Genomic DNA, 21,242 nt, shown 5'->3' with positions numbered 1-21,242 from the left:
GGTAGAGAGCCATTGTTCTCCTGCCTACCAGCTAAAATTGGAGCAGATCCTTTGCGTTCAAAAATCGGAATTCAGGTCAAGTTCAATCCATCCTACCGTTCGAAACCATGTCAATCACTCTCACAGGCTGCTAGGCTGACTGATCTGCAATTTCAGCACCACGGAGAGCACCAGCATGTACCGCTGGGTGAGGAACACACGGAAGTGTTTCCATACCAAGCAAATAAGGAGGAAGCTATTAGCAGACGGTACCAGTGACAGTGACCTGCTTCCCTCTGATGACAAATGCTATTTATAGAGGCAGAATATTTTCATGACAAAAACAATTTACTCTAGCTTTAAAAGCCCCCTTGAAAGAAACTACTACTGTATAAGAATCTGTGTTCACACTTTCACATCCCAAAATAATGTGGTTCCCAGTCTTGTTTTTGTCCGATGCACCCCCAAAAGCCTCTACCAAATGGACTCAATTACCCTTTTCATTACACACCTTGGACAAACTGGATGGCCTTCATAAAGTTGTTGACTCTGAAGCTGTCCATGTTAAGGATTTGTCTCTTTTGTCTCTTTTTTAGTAGGTTTGGTCACATTTTCATCCATGTATTCATACTACTTCCATGCAGCTGGATGTGTCAACCATTCGTGACCATCTATGTTCACTTTCATGCTCAATGGAAACTATTTTCATGCAAAACCTGGCTTTGGGAACTGCAGTCAGATTGTTTTAGCTTGACATTTACTGGGTAAAGATCAGATCACAAGTGGATATCTCTTAACTTTATTCATTTAATGAAATTGTAATCACTATTTTTTGTTTTTGTTTGTGTTCCACTGCGTTATTCCACAATCTTTCTAGGTACACGATGGTAACTGCAGAAGTAACCTATAGATTGAAACACCATGAAATTGCTCTAACAACAGTTATCACTTCCAGGTAGACAACTGGAAAACTGATTTCAAATGTGGAGATCTGTGAAACTGGCAAGCTTGTTAATTTCTGTTGTCATTTTCAGCCATAACTAACGTTAAAAGATACATAGTTGAACATTTGATGTTTCTGCTGTGCTTATTTTATGTACTTGATAAACCAAATCTGGCATGGAAGCTGAGCAATGAACTGCTGTGGATGGAGGCCTCAGCAAAATGCTTTTTAGCCACCTTAAATGAACCCATCAGTTTAAGTGCACACTATATTTAGAATATTTTCACTGCTCTACCTCACATATTAACTGATCGAGGCAGTGGGAGACCAGCATCTCCAGTGTTCTGCCAAGTATAAGTACTATTTTTGTCAATGGAGTCTGGTGGCTTTGAGATAACGTCAGAAAAAGCTGCTTGACAGTAAGGTAAAGCTGTGAGCATCTTCTAAATATAGCATACACTTAAACTGGTTTATTTTTTAGTCTGACCTTTTTTTAAGGTGGCTTTAAACTAACCGATCGAGGCAGTGTTTGCTCACTGCCATTTTATTTTATGTGCGTGACGCAGGGGTTTTCTAAGCAGGAGTTACTGTACACAAACATTGTGATTCGGTCTGTAGGGTAAAAGTATCTCTGGTGGGGAATCAATGCTTTTAACAAGAGGTTCCCAAACTTCTGGCACTTACCCCATTAAAATGAAGCAATGTCTACCGCAGAGACGTTCATTCCTTGTTTTATCTGAATCATTCCTGAAGGCCCGACGAGATTCAACTTTCCCATAATACAAAGATTAAATGGAATTCTGAATAAAATCATCTTTTGTAGCAGAAAAATGTCTTTTGTCCATTCCTAGCCTGTTAATTATCTCCCAACTCCACTGTAATCCCATGTAAGGGTCCCGATCCCCAGGTTGGAAACCACTGCTTATTGCCAATATGCTCTAAATAATCTCTTCAAAATTAAACAACCCTCAAACCATCATGTGATATCATCAAAAACAGCCTCAAGCTGATTGAAACCAGCTTGGATGCAACAACTCAAACTCGGAAGGAAAAACCTCTAAAAAGCAGCAGCTTTATGATGCGATGGTTAATCGCTTTGTCCTGTGGTATGAATTCAGGTCACCGAGTTCACAAACACTCTCATGCACACAAAGACACATGTGTGCAACCACACAGAGGCTACTCCGCACAGATTACGGCCTCCTGTGGAAAAGACCATCATGACGATGAGGACCACGTGTCTTGTCGCAGAGACAGGTGAAGAGTTTGATGTCAAAACATCAAAATGGAGTGAGGAAGGATGGAAGGTGACGCATCTGCCTAAAAACTATCCCCATTTTGTCACTGGGCATAACGGGTGCCCGGGCTGCAGCAGATGAGCTGTTGGTCATCCATGACACGATAAAGACAGGTCACAGCTGTAATTTGTTATTGGACAATAGTGGAATTCTTTTTTTGTCGTCCCTGGAGTCTTGGCCTCATTTTATCTGACACTTGAGGTGTACAAATCTGACCGCAATCAGAGGGATTACTTGAGAAAAAATGAGTGAGCTGCACCAAGTAAAATGTACAGATCACCGCAGGGAAACAAAAAAAAAATCATAATCAACTGTACACATCTTATGTAAACAACATGAAGCACAATAACCCAGTTTCTCTTCTTTATCTGGGCAACATCTAACCTCAGATGCTTATCGGAGTCCTTTCATAGCCCCAGGCTTCCTTTTCACCCATTCCCCAGTGGAGAAAGAAGGAGCAAAGGAGCAGCATTCATCCGATCATGAACTGTATTTTGATTCCTTTCTTCAAGCCTTGATGCCTTGATTATTATAAAGAAGGTCAAAGTGTTATGGGGTGAGACCCCCAGAAACATATGTCCTGTCAGCTGAATGCCTCACAATTTTTTTGTCTATATTTGTTCCTCTTTTTTTTTTATTTTACTGTTTTTTAACCTTCACTTTCTTTTTTGCCTGTGTTTCCTTTTGACTCAAATCTTTCTTTGCTGTACACTCAAATACATTTGCACTTTTTCTTCCTGTTTTTGCAGTGGATATGAAAATGGAGTATGAATATGTATGCTGGAGAAGCAAGGATATTGCCTATGGTGAACCGCTATGCATAATGCAGCTTTTTCTGTCTCATCTACATTCATTCAGACACACACACACACACAGATTCATACCATCACGTGCATAGAAAAACAGGGCTATAAATCCCTCTCCTTCTTCCCCCCCGCTCTCACTCTTTCTCTCCTTCAAACACACACACACAAAGTCACATAAATACATTTCAGATTGCATATATACGTTCATAATGGCAAGTAGATTTTCTATGTGGTGAACCATGTAGCACTACAGATAACAGCACACAAAACACATTCAGGCCAAATAGCAGCTGAAGCATTGAAGTCGGTGGCAATACAGTCTTTGCAGTGATGCTACAGAAAAATGGCAGAACATAAAAGGCAAAAGATATGATCATATCTGATAGAGGGTGCTGCTCATTTACTATACAATGACTCCAGATTGAGATATGCATTAGGGGTTGCATGACAATGTGTCTCCCTGCTTTTGTGTGCAGTCAGAAAGGAAATCATTTCTAACATGGTGTCATTTCACTGGGAGAAACACTGTAGTCAAGAAAGACAAACTGCATGGCATGATGGGAGAAACACTGTAGTCAAGAAAGACAAACTGCATGGCATGATATTAGTGATGCGAATACACATATGCATGCACGCATGCACACACGCATACNACTGTAGTCAAGAAAGACAAACTGCATGGCATGATATTAGTGATGCGAATACACATACGCATGCACACACGCATACTGTCTGTATGTATGCGTGCAACCCTGCGAGGGGGGGGGGGTGCTAAACAACCCCTATACACAGTTTATGCAGTGTCAGTAAAATATTAGGCAGCCATTTCAGCATTTGGAAATTCACATCTCCCACTTCAAAAGGATGATTTCCGTTGTTGAAGTGAGTGTCAGATTTGTAGAGATGTGTTTTTTTCCCCTATTCTCCCTCAGAGACAGGGCCATAAATTGTTTGATAGTAAGCAGAACGGGGGAGAGGGAGAAAGAGAGTGAAAGACAGAATCGATTGTGAGATGCTAAAGTGAGATTGTTGAATTCTTTTTGTCATTCAAGACAAGACCGTCAATCTTTCTCCGTGCGTAATGGAGAGGGGACCGGGCTACCGGACACTACTGTTGTGCGTAAAACCTGTTGAGTGAGCGGTGCAAATCCACTTCTCTGTGTGACAGCTTAGAGCAATAGCAATGTTGTTGCTATGAGCTATGAGATCTACAGCTGTGTGATGATAAACAGACATTTGGGAATTGTTTTTTGAGAGTGGTGCGTGACAACTGGATAGGCTAAAAGCAAGACTATCCCTCTTGTCAAGTCCTTTGGTGTACTACGGTTCGCTCATAAAATCTTATTTTCCTTAACCAAAAATTGTTGGAATTCCCTGTTTTGGTAAAAGTGTTAAAATGTGCCTTCAAGACAGTACCACAACTGGAATGATCACCTCACACAAACTGGCAGACGTTTAAGACAAACAAAATGTTCAGGCTGAATATGAGACCGAATGACGTGTTGAGATGAGCATGTTTGCGCTGCACGGGTCAACTGCCAAACGCAGCGCCAACACTTGACAATGAAAACAGGCTTTGCTCGCCGGAGCACAACGAGGGAGGCGAGTTAACCTGAGAGTGACATGTAGCTATTATACTGTGGAGCTGTATCTCTCCAAGAAAACTGACAGGTGGTGCAGGCACAGCGGGGCTCGGAGCCGGAGAAATAAGACATACAGGGGGGGGCCTTTTCATGTTTTGACCTAATGCGACTGTTTAGAAATCATCATGCACTGCTGGACATGTGCGCCATGGATGCACTGCAGGTGAATTCCATCCAAATTATTAATCTCAGGTCGGTATGACTGTGTGAAGTCATTACAAACACATCTTTATACGTATGTTGGCACAATCCTGTAGTGAAATTACGCAGGGCGCTTTATTGAATACGTAGAAGTAGAAAAACAACCCAAACTCCCACGCACATACCCTCCCCCCTTCAATTTCTGCACATTCATCTTTACAAATCACTTTTCCTTCCCATCAAAATGGTGAACTATATGCCACACAGCACACCTCACAGTCCCCAAAACTACTCGGATATTACACCTTGGTGTTTAAAGATAGAGACAGATAAAGAGGGAGAAGAGGTTAAAAAAAACCTCCTAAGTTGTTGTCACACCACTTCCATCAGCCACTAAAGCCTCAGTTGTCCAATCCAGACGCAACATCTCTGAGTGCATCGTGCGGGTGTAGCCTAGTAGCCACCAGAGTCTGACTCATACCGCAATTACTGGGCTCCCCCTTCAAGCACTTCTCCTCTAGTCGGTGTCTACTTTTATTCCAAATTTACACACAGCCGGTGATCTGCAACGCCGCAGATCAGCGGCTCAGGCCGGTCTCAAGAATACACAGGGGTGCCTCGTAAAGGAAAGAGAAAATAGAGGTGATATTACAGCAGATCAGACGCCCAAACTACCCTTCTTACTTAAAATGTGGGATGAAATGGTCGTGGAATTTCGTGTGTTCTTACTGAAATCAGGAAAAAAATATACAGACATTAAATGGCATAAGTGACATTTCATCTTGCACACACACATACTCTATGGGTCTAAATATTTTTTTAAAAAAAGGGGGAAACATAATGTTTACGCAATCAAATGCAAAAAAGTGCAGACACAATATAGGTGCCAAAGTGTTTTATATCTTTGCAGAAACACTGTAACGCAGACAGCGTTCAGTTTAATGTGGAGTGTGTGTTGCAGGAGGCCTGTCGACCGAAACTGGATAAAACCGGAATCACATTAATTGATGAAATAATTATAGCAAGAGCTCTCACTCCATCTCGATCACTCCATGGCATTTTTTCCTTGAAATCTGCACAATCACTGATCGTATCTCTTCAAAGTCCACACCACAGCGACTGTCGTTTTTTTCTGACTCATTCTTAAATGTATTAATTGTAATAATTATTTAAGCCTTTTCCAATTTCTCAGGCCCTCTCCTGCCTCTCCTGGCCTGTGAGGCCTGAGAGTGGATTCCCACACAGCCCTCAGCTGAGTTTGTCTCAATTTTATTTCCATAAAATGACAAGCAACCTCCCAAATCATGACAAAGAAGAATGAGTGCATCCTCCCCCCCTCCTCTCCCTCTATCTATCCATCTATCCATCCCTCTCCCTCTCCCCCTCCTCTCCGCACTCATGGGTGCAGGTGTGCTGATATGCAGCCAAACCAAAGCAACAAACGGTCAGTAATAACCAAAATGAATGTCAAATTAATGACAGGAAAAAAAGATGAGGAAAAAGACAAAATTCACTTAAAATTATGCAGTGGTGTGATCTGAAATATATTTCCATACTGATGTGTTAAAATAAGCAGAGACTTGTGTGCCATTCTAGGAGGCGCGGCCGAGCCAGGAAAATACGCAGTACTAATGCATATGCATGTATGATAATAGATCTACCTTTCCCCCTTAAAATAAAGTTTATTAAAAATTATACACATCTAAAATACACAGCAGCCACACGAGACAATAAATCACAGTCGAATCGTGCAAAATGAGCGGAACATGGCGCTGAAAAACAACGGAAAATGGAAGTTTGTTTTCCACTGCGTTATCTACATCTCTCCCATCTCAAGCACTCTTTCCGCTCCAGTGGCTGTTTGCAGCCCCCAACCCTCCTCCCCTCCCCACACACCCACACACACACACACACACACACACACACACACACACACATTCACAGGCACACACACAGAGTACATCTCGTTCAGTCACGGGACAGGGCGATGTACAGTGTGTATAATCGAAATAGACCCTGTAATCCAATTACATACAACAAAAACAGCACAGAAGTCCTCGCCGCAGCTGCAGCCTGGCAGAGGGCACTGCCAAGGCCAATGATGGAGACCAGGACCATGAAACACACGTACTGCCCACAGTTATAAACAAATGCTTAAAGATTGTTTACATTTTCATTAATAATAAGCTTTATAATCAGTCATCTTCAGCTACAGACCCGTGCGTAAAGAAAAACGGATGAAAATCAAGTGAAAAATAAAATCTTTTTTCACACTGTGTGGTTGTTACGAAGTGATAGAAATTCACATATAACAAAAGAACGGATCATTTTATATTTAAAAAGGCAAAGTGAATCATTCTCTTCCATCTGCAGTATTTAGAGCGAAGCCAATCAGTAGAATCTGGTGCCACAGAAAATGGTGGATGAATAATTAGACCAGGGATGATAACAACTGAGTGTGCACACACTGACACTCCTACATTTTATCAAAGGAAACAAACTGTAATATATGGCCTCGTCTTTTAAATATCCAACTGGGGCACATTATCTCCAAATTACAGGCCAGCGCTCAATACCCCCAGCATCAGTTCACACGTCTCTCATAAAATGTATTGACCCTTGTAGCCACACAGCCGCACACACACACACTTCAGCACACACGCACACACAAACTGGTGTTTATGCACTATTTTAGTGCTCCTTCCAAAAAAATTTGCTGATAAAAAAGGATGCTTTAACCCCTAGGGTCCCCCCTTCTTCTCCCTCCCTCCCTGCGCGCACGCACACACAACACACACACACATGCACTGACATCTTATTTGTGTTGGGACGGGGCAGAAAAAGTCAGCAAATACATTAAACTCCTCTGCCCACTTGGACTTCTGCGAGTAAACAGCCTACAGCTGTGGCCAGCATCAGCGCTCGAGGTCGCCCGTCTGCCCGTGCGCGCGCCTGCAGATCCTTATCAGCCTCTCCTCCTATTCAACAGCCTCCATATTCACGACACCTCCACATATTCATCATGCAAAATGCAAATGCCGTTGTCTTTTTCATCATAGCGGACGCAGTGTGCACTTTTGATCTCCGCGTGGTTTTTCCTCACTGCTCCTCCTAATTAAGTGCATATTGATTTTATGCTCATAAGATTTTTTTGATCGTTTTTAATCGTATTATCAGCTGATCATTATGAGACACTGGGAACGCAGGAGGAATCCGAGCACTCGTTCAGGAGGAAAATAAACGCAGATCAGGAAAACATCATTTCAAAAACATTAAGAAAAAGTTACCACTCTTCCTCCAAAGGTGATTTAGAGTTTGATTTGACACCTCTGACCCTCCTTTGTGAATGCAATCAATTCACTCCAACAGCATTCATCAACCTGATAAGCTAATAAACACGCACAGCCAACTTCAGCATTGCACTGGAGAGGAGACAGCATGCAGATAAGCAACACTTGAGGAGACACATTTCCAACCTACCTTCTTGCAAAGAATACAGCAGAAGTAAAGTTACAAGCCACATGCCATTAAAAGCAGTTATATTTCACAGGAATGTTGTGCAGTCCCCCAAGAAGAGTGCACGGCGCAGCGGTCGGCCAGGCGAGGCTCCGTGCTGGACTGGTTCTGCTAATGCTCCCCGGCGGTCTCTCCAGCCCTGGTCCCACACTCTCCAGCGCCGAGAAACGAGCCGCGGAGAAAGTACCGCCTCTGCTCCCTGTTCTCTCCTCCCCTTACCGGGACAGGCTGCTGTCGCCCCACCCCCGGTATCCTAATGATGCGCTGTTATGGAGAGGTGAGCTATACGCACTAACGGGGGACCAAACGGAAACCACTTTATTACGCGCACTGGATAGCTTTTATCCGGCAGCTTGATGAAGCTCCAGCTACAAAAGTTCAAAATATCCTCTCATACTTATCATTTAAATCGTGTTTCTTAGTTTTGAAGTTAAAAAAACAAAGCAGCCGTTGAGGGGGAAATGCCTGCGCGTATTTCCAATGCAAATCAACTCGAGAATTTCCATAAATCAGTTGTCATTGTCTTAGCAGTGGTGCGCACATGCAGGGAGTGAAAGCCAAACCAACTGAATGTGCCATTGTGAAGTCAGAAAAGAACACGGGCATTGAGGAGTGCGAAGTCCAGGTGAGGAGGAGCAGGAGCGCAGAGGAGCTTCAGCCTCCGTTTCATTCAAGGGGAAAGTGGGAATGTGCGCTGCGCTGCGCAGCTGCGCGTCACTACGAACACTCGTAGCGCTCAAATTACTTCTCTTCATAACAGACTGAATGGGTTTGAGATTAAAACAAAACACTGTAGGGGATTATATAAGATCAGCTTAATTTAAAGAGTGTGTACTAATCGATATGGTCAATAAAATCATTATCTAATCTCGCCCTTTGACACTCTCTCTGACACACACAAACACACACACACACACACGGAGAAAGGCCGATGCCCTCACAGACGCACTGATCAGTCATCTTTGTTGGTTACCAGCTCCAGAATCATGTCTGAACAAAACTTACTTCACTTTAATCTGTATCTTAACCATTAAGTTATATTAAAAATACAGTAACAAATATGGCCTAAACAACAGCAACACAATCTCTGAAGAATACAGTGAGTTAAACAGGTTGCAAACTACTTTAACAAGACTGCGGAAGAAAGATTTTTCCAGACAACCTGCAAGTTCTGCAGTCAAACAAGCCTGTTTTGCATTTTAGTACCTGACCAAGACACAATCTAAACATCTGACTTCAACCTCTGACCACGGTTTATCTCATTAGTTCATCATAATCTGGATCAATACATAATAGCATCAGCAGCCCAGTGGGAGCAGATGCTCTAACTGATGTAGTGTCAGTACCACTGTACTGACTGATCTACTGCCTTTCTATGAAATCATTTTCATCCCAAACAAGTTTTGGGCCATTATATTTCACTCTAAATCAATTATTAGAGAAAATCAATCAACTGAACCACACGGCCTCAACACTGCACGGGTTTAAAGCTGTCTCATTCAATCCTCTCCTCTCTACTGCCATTCAGTCCAACTCCTGAATAATCAACACACAATAAAATAAATACCAAAACACAGCTGACTGTTGTTCATCCAATTCAGACCAACTGCCAGAAACTCTACTCGTTGTCCACTCAGTCGCACTACTTATCTGACATCAAACACCTTCTACTTGACATAACCTCCACCGTCACTCTCTCTGTTTCTCTCTCAGTAATATAATGTGGCGTTTGGAGTGTCGTAACCGAAAGTAGTCCTGGTTGTGGAATGGAGCTGAGGCAAGCTGTGGCCTCTCTCACTCCCACTGAAGAGCCGCTGTAGTGTGGCAGGCAAGGCAGCACACTCTGCCTCCACTCTCTTATTATGTAACAGGTGGAAAGACACACACCCACGCACCCTCCATGTCTCTCTCTCTTTCGAAACAGACCCACGAACGTGCACGCACAAACACCGCGGGACGACAGGGACACATGAAGAGTGTGCCCAGAAGCACTGCCATGACACATTCTGTACATCCAGATGCGCAGTCTAAATTATTTTTTATAGATAAACACATATTCAGGTTTATGCACCGCCCCCAGCCACTAACTAAAGGACAGGTATAAAAGTGCAGCCTGTAGTGTGCGGTGAGTAAAACTCTTGTTTAGAAGCACTCAGGGAATATTATCCATCTCAGCATCAAGTATTTCTCCTCTCCCAATGACAAACTGGCCGTATAACAGCGCCCAACACCTTGACACCCAAACCGAGCTCCTCATCCACGAGGCTCCACCCTGCAGCCCTGCAACACATGAAGGACTCCGTCAGGACTTCAAAAGGCAGTGTGGCAAGCTGGTTAAGGGGCTGATGTGAGTCGGCCTGACAGCACCAAGCAGGTTGTACTGTATGTCAGCCAGTGATCATCATGGGGGCTGACAGGCTGAGCTGGGCCAGCCAGGCCGGAGAAAAGGCAAGCAGCTCCCAGACAGCTCGAGTGACTGTCACTGAGGACAGGACCCAGGACAGGCTGCCACCACACCACTAAAAAAAACACGGCACCATGTGACTCATCTCCATCACTCTCCCCGTCACTCTGCTGCTCCGTCGTTGCCTGGAGATAGGGAAGGAGATAGGAAATGAGGGAGTTTGTTGGCTGAGGAAGAAAACGGGTGAGCCGGGCAGCAGAGAGACAGACAGCAGAGGGAGAGGTGACGGGCAAACAGAGAGAGTGATGAGGCGGATGAGTTAATGTGGATGTTAATGTTAATGCTCAGACAATCAAAGCTCCCCCTCAGGCTCTGACTACATGCTAGGATCATATTAACGCTAATGTATCCAGTATTAATGCACAGCCCTGCAGCCCAGTCAAACCTCAGCAAGGTCAGAATTAGGAGAAGAAGAGGGCACATGGTAGGACTGCTTAGCTGTGTGCAAGGTCACAGGGATCGAAATGAAAATGGGGAGAGCTGCAGGAATGGGACTGATGGTGGTTAGAGGAGCTGGAAAAGGCAAATCACTCGATGATGGATCAAATGGAGGAGTTATGCACCTTTAAAACCAAATCATGGCAGTGAAGACCGACTTTAAAAACAGAAAGACTGCAGTTTGTGTTAAGTGTCACTCTTTAACAGTCAAAGCCCCGAGCACTGTGCTGCAGAACTCCTTCACCTCAGTGGGGCCGCCTAGCTAGCTCTGCATGCCGCTGTGTATGAACGAGCCCCTGCATTAGGCTAATATGAATCACACACCACCGTGCCGCAGTACATTAGCAGGAAGGCGCCGACCAATGGAGTGTGTTTGCCTTTAAACCAAGCATGCGTGATTGTTGTGGCAGATGTGTGAGAGTGTATCAGCACATCAGAGGATGTGTGCGTGTGTGAGCATGTGTCTACATGGCAGCAAAGCGAAGGACATATATTCCTGGCTGCTCTCCTACCCTACAGTCGGGTGTGCATGCACATGTATTTGGGCGTGCGCGTTTGCTTGAGTGTGTGTACGTGCTTGCGTATGTGTGCTTTTTGCATGAGAGTACGTGCGCGTGCACATGAGACATCAAGGGGTGTTAATTTATTCAAATGAGCTGGGGAGGATAACGAGAGGATGGGGCGAGGGGCGGAGGTGGTGTGTGTAGGGGGGCACCTTCTTCGGCTGGAGGTTCATCTCTCCATTTCTCTCTCTTTTTTTTCCCCTCCCCACTTGTTTTTTCACATTTGCAAATGAGACTATTTGCATGGCTGAGAAGGAGGGAGGCAAGGGAGATGGGGGAGAAAGACGATGAGATTGAAAAAGAGAAAAAAAAAACTGAAGATGGGGAAACGGTGCGATTCTGAGGCAGACAGAACGCCCGCAGACAAAAACATACCGTGCCAGGGCGATACCACCACTTCCAAGATGGCTGCCGCTGGAGGCGTCCTCTGTGGGACCAACCTAGAGACCCGTTGCTCTCGCTCCTTAGTGGGTGACACACAAACACACTTTCTGACTTCGGCTGTGTTCTTCAAGCATAACGAGGAGAATGAAATTTGAACAGCTCAGTAAAGGATTAACATTTATCATCTGAATTTGAATACATTAAAGACGGAGTCAGATGAACATGGTTGTGGCTTGTACAGAGATATTGATCAGAGATATCTAGTGACACCCAGTGGTCACAATTAAAGATGTTATCATTAGAAGATCATACACTGCTGAATCCCCCACATGGGCTGATCTTTGCTATGATTTCAGTGGGGAAAACTGATTGATGACTCCAAGTCAAGGTGTTGGTCCATAGATCAATGCTGCCAAAAGTCTGACTTGTTGATCAGTTCTGTGTCTCATTAAAGTAATTTGGTTTTCCAAAGAGACTGAAACACTGAATTTTTATTAAATGAAACCAAAAATATGTTGCCAGGCACGCTTTAAAGCTACAGTTGGTAACTTTTAACACAATAAGTTTATGTCATATTTGCTGAGACTGTCATTATATTCTTAGAGAAGTGTATGAGACAGATAATCACTAGAGAAAATCATGTCCCTCCTCCCTTTTCTGCTGCTTCTAATGGCATTTGCTAGAGTCTACCACAGCACACCAAAACAACCAATCAGAGCTGAGGAGTCTCTAACGCAGGTGTCAATCATGCCAATCAGTGCTCATGAACTGCCTTCAAACTGTAAAACTAGGCAGCGCTGATCAAATATGAATCAAGAGTCTGTTAATACATTGCCTAATTGTCATTCAGTCACTCATTTTCCGTAAATGCTTATTGTGTTAGCAGATGCAGGGGGGCTGGAGCCTATCCCAGCTTACACCGGGTGAGAGGCGGGGCACACCCTGGACAGGTCGCCAGACTATCAACCATTCACACTCACATTCACACCTACAGCCAATTTAAAGTCACCAATTACGGGGAGAACATGCAAGCGCCGCACAGGAGGGCTACCCCACCCCAAATTCGAACCCCCGACCCCGGGTTTGAACCAGGAACCCTCTTGCTGTGAGGCAACAGTGCACCACCACATCGCCCTGCATTGTCTATTTCCCTCCTCAATGTTTCCAGAAACATATTTAGTGTACGGTTTAGCTGTAAAATGAGAAAGTTTGTGACCCGGCCACCATGTTGGATACAGTTAAACTGAGTACCAAGCACTGCTCAATGGCCAGACCAACTTTCTCATTTAACAGCTAAACAGTACACTAAAATATGTTGCTGAAAACACATGAGGAGAGAAACAGGCAATCCAGTAACAGAACCTTTTTCATATTTGAACAGCGATGCTTAGTTCAACAGTTTGACCGCAGTTCACAAGAATCACTGACATAAATGACAGCTGCGTTAGAGAGTCCTCAACTCTGATTGGTTGTTTCCCTTCACATGCAGTAAGGCCTTTAGAAGCACTATAATATAATTAAGTAGGCAGAGGAGTATGACTTTTTTCCATAGATTATCTGTCTGATTTAAAGCTGTGTGAATATGGAGACAGTTTCAGCAAAAATGAAAATAAGTTATTTTTATAAATGTTACAAACTACTAGCCTGGTTCCAGACCATAGACCCCACCCACTCAACTGAGTAGGCTTGCATTACTGGTCTGGCATACTTCAATGAATTTGCGATTTATCTCGTCCAAACGATGGACGGACCAATGAACGCCGGGGGTCTAGCGATTAGCCAATCAGCGCCACGCTGATGTCAAGCTGTACACCGGTGGGTAACTGGTGGGGATAGCAACAATGGCGACCGCTACAGATCCTACAGACCACATTAACGATGCTATTGAGGTATTTCGCCACTACTCGCGTTAATGGAGGACCAAATTAAGGAAGCTGCTAAACAGGATTTAACAGCGATGCAGCTGGGCGTGCACGACGACGGAGACATTTTAAACGGGCAATGCTCGCTTGTTTTCGGCACCCCCGAGGCATGGATACTAATGACGTCAGATTCTGGGTGAGTCGTTGATCTCTTCTGATTGGTTAGGGAAAAATCTAATTCCCTCCCCCTTGTAAATCGCCTTCAATGGAAGCCATGTCAGACTGAAGGTTCTGAGAGCTTCAGTCTGACACTCAGGCTAACAAACTACAGCTTTAAAGCAACTTGATCCATTTCTAAATATTCAATTCCTTAGTTTTGTTCTTGACAAGGCTGGATTACATAACCAAAAAAATTAGACAAAACTGTCCTGAGACCTCAAAAATCCTCTGCTCACTGCTTTTCAGTTGGTTTTGGTAACATGACTAATTGTATATTTGCACCATTACAGCACAACATCGACTAAGGAGGGTCCTGCATTGTGACCTACACTTGTTTTAGTTTGTCATTATGATGCTCACATGGTGAATATTGCTCAAAAAAAGTCAAATGTTTAGTCAAATCACCACAAACAATCAGAAAACCTGGAGCCAGGCTGGATTATTCTAATACAGGAGTACTGGTTGGTTTCTGGATAGATACTGAAGTTGCCATGTGTGCTCTGCCATGAGCACTGTAAGTACTGAAAATTTCAAAGCAACAGAGCACATATACAAAGCACAGAGTCCAGCAGGGAGGGAATGGGGTCTAAATGGGGACCCAACGACAAACTTATACACCTGTGTCTTCAAACAGGTTAATCTAGCCATGTTTCTTTGCTGTGGCATTAAAACATGCTATGGCTAGATAAATGCCTTACTTCACAGCATTGTCAGGTGTCAATACACACACCAGAAAGGCAACAATAAAGTGATTTACTGTAAGTTTTTGCCTAATTATTCAAAGTAACTTAGCAATACTGTGCACGTAAACTGTCATACTTCAAACTGTAGCAACCTCCAGGGCATTTAGAGGAGCAACGTGTATAAATAAGGGATGAACAAACAGAAATAAACTACTGTTTACACTCAAATCTTTACAGTTCTGGTCTGTTACATCACGTCAAATCAACAATAAACCGCTGCGCGAGAGAGAGGGAGAGAGGGAAACAAAGAGAGAGCTGGCAGGTGTGAGAGGACGGTGTAGAGCTTAGCTGAAGGCAGACTTTCCATCTTGACCCTCTGTGATTTGATCTTATCACCTTCCCACGCTTTAACACTCTTGCACCTCTGTTACTGCTTAGCCTGTTCCACACACAGACATACATAAGCCCACACACACACACACACACACACAAAACGCACTCAACAATAAACAACAAACTTAATGGACGTAAATGTGAAAATTATGTTGTGGTTGCTGAACAACAGAGGAAAGCTTATTTAAGCCTCATATTCTTCATTTGTACGACTCCAAAAATATCCTGCTGAACTTAAAAGACACATAATCATTTTTAGAAACTGTGTGATTTGATTTTCTGGTGACTATGACAACTAATTCGTTCAGCCATGCAATGACCAAGGCCAGTGTAGAGGGGGCCACACTAACATTCCTTTTAAGGACAATCCTGCTCATAGTCTTCATCTGTCTTATTCATAACAAATCTCATTAAAGCATGAAAATCAACAATGAACTGATCGTACTAACATGTGCTACCTGTGCAGCCAAAGCCTGACACCTGATGAAAAAACATATCAAGTAAGCAACAGTGTTGTACTTGCTATGTTCCTTCATTTCCATGAACATAAACACTGCAGTTTATTTAAAGATCCCTTGTAGGAGTCAAGTCAATTCAGGTGAGTCCTTGGCTGAAGACAGTCCACAACAAACACAAACTCCTGTTTGAGAGCTGTCTTTTTGAACTACTGTGTCCAGACCATTATATAAAAAAAAACCTATACATTCCTGACCTGTTTCTAAAGATTCAAGACTACAGGAGGAGCCAGTAAGCTCTGGTCTGAAAGTCAGAGACAGTTTAGGGCAGCTGAAAAGCAGCAAGAGAGGAACTAAAGCTCAGTTGGTGTCGATGTGGTTGAAGATTTTCAGATTTTGTTTCAAAAACAGAAACATAGATATAAATACAGAAATATAGAAAATATATAATTTACAGTGGAGGTATAGGATATTGCCAACCTTATCCTTTGCAGGAACAGTTTGATTTTGGGGGATTTTAGATTTAGTCTAGTGGTGTGGGTTTCAGATTGCAACCAGCTGAAACTCCTCCCAGCTAGAATTCCTTCCTCATTCAGGAGGTTTTTACCGTGAGGCTTATTACCTACAAAGGTCTCCTCCCCTCCAAACAAACGGACCAGGGGTCTCATTTATAGACATTGCGTACTCACAAAACAAACCCTGAAAGAGGCATACGCCACTTCCCACACAAAAGTTGTGATGTAAAAACACAGACTTGACCCATGCTTACAAACATTTTGGAAATGGGAAATTGGCATCGCAGATGGTGAGGTGGAAGCCTGATTGTAGATGTCGAATATTTTTTGGCGCATGTCATTTTTGGCTTTTGTCCTTTCGTACATTTTAAGTATGGATCCTATGCATTTTTCATAAATGAGACCCCCGGTGATTAAAACAGGTAAAAACACCTAAAATAGCAGTTTCATGTTAAAAAAAATCTGTCTTTCCGAGTGCTGCTAACTATGGTGGCCAACTGGAAAACATGATTGGCCCTATCTTGAGCCAGTGTTTGGTTTGTCCACTCTGGGCTACTGTAGAAACATGGCGGTGCAACATGGCAATCTCCACGGACGAGGACCCGCTCCATATGTAGATATAAATGGCTCATTCTAAGGTAACGAAAACACACCAATTCTTATTTTCAGATGATTATACACCAAAAAACATATGATATTAGGTTCCATTTCTGCCAATATATCCCCCTAAATCCTACACACTGAACCTATACGTGAAGCCTACAGTAAAACTTCAGGGATAAAGGATGTAGCCAAATGAAAATTACAATAATGTATTGTACATGTTTAACAAACACCTATGACACAGGTCGTCTGCAAAATTATTTAATTTGTGAAGGATCAAGTATTTTAAAACTAAACCCAGCCACACTGCACAAACTAGAAGAGCAGCAGTCACAGAGTTTGGCAGCAGAGAAACAGCATGTAGCTTCATGTCATTAGGTGTGCAGGTGACTGTCAACATCTGTCCCTTCAAAAATGTTCCCTCTATGCAAAGTAAAACACATCTCACCCAGCCTGCACCTGTTTGTTTCCCTCAGTCTCAGCAGTTACTGTATCAGTAGCCATCTTAAATGCTTATGGGAACAGTAACTGATCAGCCCTCTCACACCTGTCCAGCATAGTGTGCATTTGTTTCAGGAGCTGTGATGTTATCAGCTCCAGTGAACTGTGTGATAAATGGCTTCTCATGCTTACCTCAACTGAAGCCCCTATGGAAAGCAGCTGACCTGAGCCCTGTGGGATCCAACCGGTAAAACCGCCTGCTCCAGCGCTCGGCAGTAAGCTGTGTTAACTTTTACAGCTCGGTCCTTCATTTTTCCTCCACAAATTCAGGAGGCTGAGTGGAAAGAGAGAGCAGAGAGGGAGAGAGCGAGCAGGGGGTCCTTGGGACTCACCCGGTTGACAGCTCCTGTCTCTGCCTGTAACGACTTATTTATTCAGGGATAATTAATCAGGCGCAGTTTTCTGGCGGTATGATTAATGCGCTTTGTCATCTGTGCTGCAGCGATGAAAATACAGCAGCTTATGATGCCACTGCTCGGCTGTAGCTGGCTCTGATGTAACGGCAAAACGGGACGTCCTGTATAAAGTAGTGACGAGCAGTTGATGTAACTTTAATTGGGCCCTTTCTGCGACCAAAACACTGAAGACAAATGCAACTTTTACTTTTTTCATGGAGGGGCCACTCAGGAGGGACCACTGTTCTGCCCATCTGATACGTTTCAGAAATTGGCCTATTTTTTCTGTGTTTGGTTCTGCAGTAACTCATAACGCCCCTGTTTATGTTTTTATCTTCTCTCTGATGTAATCTGCAGCTTCAACATTTCTCAGACAGTTGTCTTATTTATGACTCGTGATAATATCCGTGATATTATCAAAGCTATTTTTCACCTACTTGTTCTTTCCCACAGTACTTCACGTTACTGGATTTTCCTGTCTTCAGTCAGTCAGCAGCTTTCACCTCTTCTCGGCCTGTCGAGGGACGTTGTGGATCTTCTTGCTTTGGTCATCCTGGTCTTATGGCGCCACCTTGTGATCGTTTTAGTTACCACAAGTATAAGCAGTCATATTAACATCCTTTGTCATAGGTTTTGGGGAAGCATGAAAACATTATTATCATTATAGTTGTTATTATCTTAAAGCATGAATAAATTTGCATCATCTCAAATGCATGGAAGAATTACCCCCAAGCCTACCAAGTACAGGCCTTGGAGCCAAAAAGTGTAATGGGCCCCTGGCCTCCACCTGCATAATGTCACTCAAAGAGAAAGGGGCTGCCCAGCAAGAGACTCAGAAATAACCACAAAGGAACAAAACATCTACAAATAGACTCAAACAGCTAAAGAGATGCAAAACAGCTGTAAAGAAACACAAGAGACATGACTACAGTGGCAAAGCAACCACAAAGAGGTACAAAATGACACAAACAGCAACAAAGAGACACAAAATGAATACAAAGAGACACAAAACAACCATAAATAGATATATACTGTCTACAAAGGGACACAAACAACCTCAAGGAGACACAAAATGAACACACAGAGGTCACATTATAACAAAGAGACACAAAACAACCATAAAAAGAAACNCCACAGAGACACAAAATGACTACAAAGAGATACAACACAACCACAGACACAAAATGACTACAAAAAACAACCTAAGAGAGATACAAAATGACTACAAAGAGATACAACACAACCACAAAGAGACACAAAATGACTACAAAAAACAACCTCAGAGATACAAAATGACTACAAAGAGATACCAAGTTATAACAAAGACACGCAAAACAACCACAAAGAAACACAAAACCACTCCAAATACATGTATACAGGCAAAGACTACAAAGAGACACAAAACAACCTCAAATAGACATAAAATGACTACAAAGAGTTACCAAATTACAACAAAGAGACACAAGACAACCACAGAGACATAAAATGACTACAAAGGAACACAAAACAAGCCCAAAGAGACACAAGATGACTACAAAAAGACACCAAGTTAAAACATAGAAACACAAAACAACTCCAAATATACAGAGAATGACTACAAAAAGGGGTAAAACAGCTGTTGGCAAAAATTAACTACAAAAAGACCTTAACAGTTACAAAGTGACTCAAAACAACTAGAAAGACACACAAAGTGAGGACAGAGACATAAAATCTGATGTAACGACTTCACAGAGATGCAAAACAACGACAGAATGAGGCTGAACAACTATAAAATCTGTGTCTTGTTCCTGTGTAGGAATGGTGCTGGGGCCTTCTGCATGACTGTGCCCACTATCTCATAATTCATCTAAAATGGTGTTTTTACTTTATTATTTTACAACACCCTCAATATAATCTGCAGTAGTTTAAGTGTGGGTGAAAGACTAATGATTCCGAGCTTGCAGAGCAGAGCTCTTGTATTTTCTTTGATATGTGAGCTTACACTTTGATACTCTTTTGTGCTTCAAGCTCCGCAAAGAGACAAACAAATCAAATATCATAATATCTAATATCTAAAACTGTTTGCAAACATGAGAAGGTCCACTTACAGGACGCACAAAGCGCGTCGCAAAATTCAAAAGCAGAAACAGGAAGGAGGAGAAATCATAAACTCTCATTAAGGCGGAGCGACTTTACCTGAGAGGGGCGTGTCCTTTCCCAGGAAGGAGCGCTTGTTTTGTTTCTTTTCTGTCAGAGGTATGTCACGTGGTTCTTTTGAATGGGTGTCTATGATATTAATTTATTATAGTGATATTTGAACCCAAAAGTCTTTCCTTATTTTAATTCAATGGCTCTCTCTCTTGTTAAAATACCTTTGCTTATTGTTCTATCTTACACAGGCGGAGCCCTCTACTGAACCCTGTTGGTAACCTGCTCCTCCAATCACGTCCATGCATTCACCCACTGAAATTTGCATAAACATAGCCGTCCAATCAGGATGTGCCTACTCAATTACCTGCACAGCCCTATATATAAAGTCATATGACCCACCAGCTATGTTTCTCTTTACCCAGGGGTGGCACACTCGTTGTAGTTGGGCCAGATACAGTCTGATCAGATCACATTTGAGCCAGACTAGTAAAACCATTGCATGATATCCTATAAAAAACATACACCTCGACATTGTCCCTTTTTGTTTAAAGAAGTACATTTTAAGAATGCTCATCCATTAACAAAACAGATGACAAACAGCCTGTGATGTCTTCAGAAGAATAAATGCAATTCCAAAAATATGTCTCAGCTTTTCCACATCCAGTCAGTCCACTACTCACAGTCATTACATGTGCATTTTTCTATACATTTCCACTCCTGTGCAGTAATCCTGACAGCACCACATCAAACTAAAGTGAAAGAAAATAACTGTATTCTGGTCAGGATAGAAAAGCCTCTGAGGCAGCGTTTTACATGAAGAAAGCTACTCATTTTTAACTAGCTCATGAAACCTTGTACTACTTAACCTTTACAAGTGCATCACTACTAGTTGTACAAAGTCATCCAGTGGGCCGGATTGGACCCTATGGCAGCCTTGATAATTATGATTATTCTCTCATTTTCTCATACAGGGTAAATAAGAGGTGCAGGTCAAATAAAATGGCCCTTTTTAGTCTTTAAGAGCAAAAGTCACCATATGAGTGGTGCATTATTGAAATATTGAAAGAGTATTGAAAATAGCAGCCCTCGGGGTGTCAGTGGCTTGGTGGATAGAGCAGACGCCCCATGTACAAGGCTGTTGCCGCAGCGGCCCGGGTTCAAATCCAGCCTGTGGCCCTTTGCTGCATGTCACTCCCTCTCTCTCTCTCCCCCTTTCACACTTGTCTGTCCTGTCAATTAAAGGCTTAAAAATGCCCAAAAAAATATATATCTTTGAAAATAGCAGCCCTCAGGTTTAACATGATTTAGCTA

General features: G+C 42.8%; 1 protein-coding gene across 3 annotated transcripts in view; it reads right to left on the bottom strand.

Annotated features, from left to right (window-relative positions):
- Positions 1-8,493, bottom strand: part of LOC126407971 (cell adhesion molecule DSCAML1) — a 126,863-nt gene extending 118,370 nt beyond the window's left edge. For all 3 annotated transcript variants that reach the window (XR_007571830.1, XM_050073308.1, XM_050073314.1), the window contains exon 1: positions 8,291-8,493. Coding sequence is in view for 2 of the 3 variants with exons in the window: in XM_050073308.1 (XP_049929265.1) it covers positions 8,291-8,333 (43 nt within the window). In the remaining variant the exon portion in view is untranslated. The remainder of the gene's footprint in view (positions 1-8,290) is intronic.
- Positions 8,494-21,242: the final 12,749 nt, after the last annotated feature.

Source organism: Epinephelus moara, chromosome 2 (assembly GCF_006386435.1).
Source record: "Epinephelus moara isolate mb chromosome 2, YSFRI_EMoa_1.0, whole genome shotgun sequence".
Lineage (NCBI taxonomy): Eukaryota > Metazoa > Chordata > Actinopteri > Perciformes > Serranidae > Epinephelus > Epinephelus moara.
This window is presented reverse-complemented; position numbering and strand designations above follow the sequence as displayed.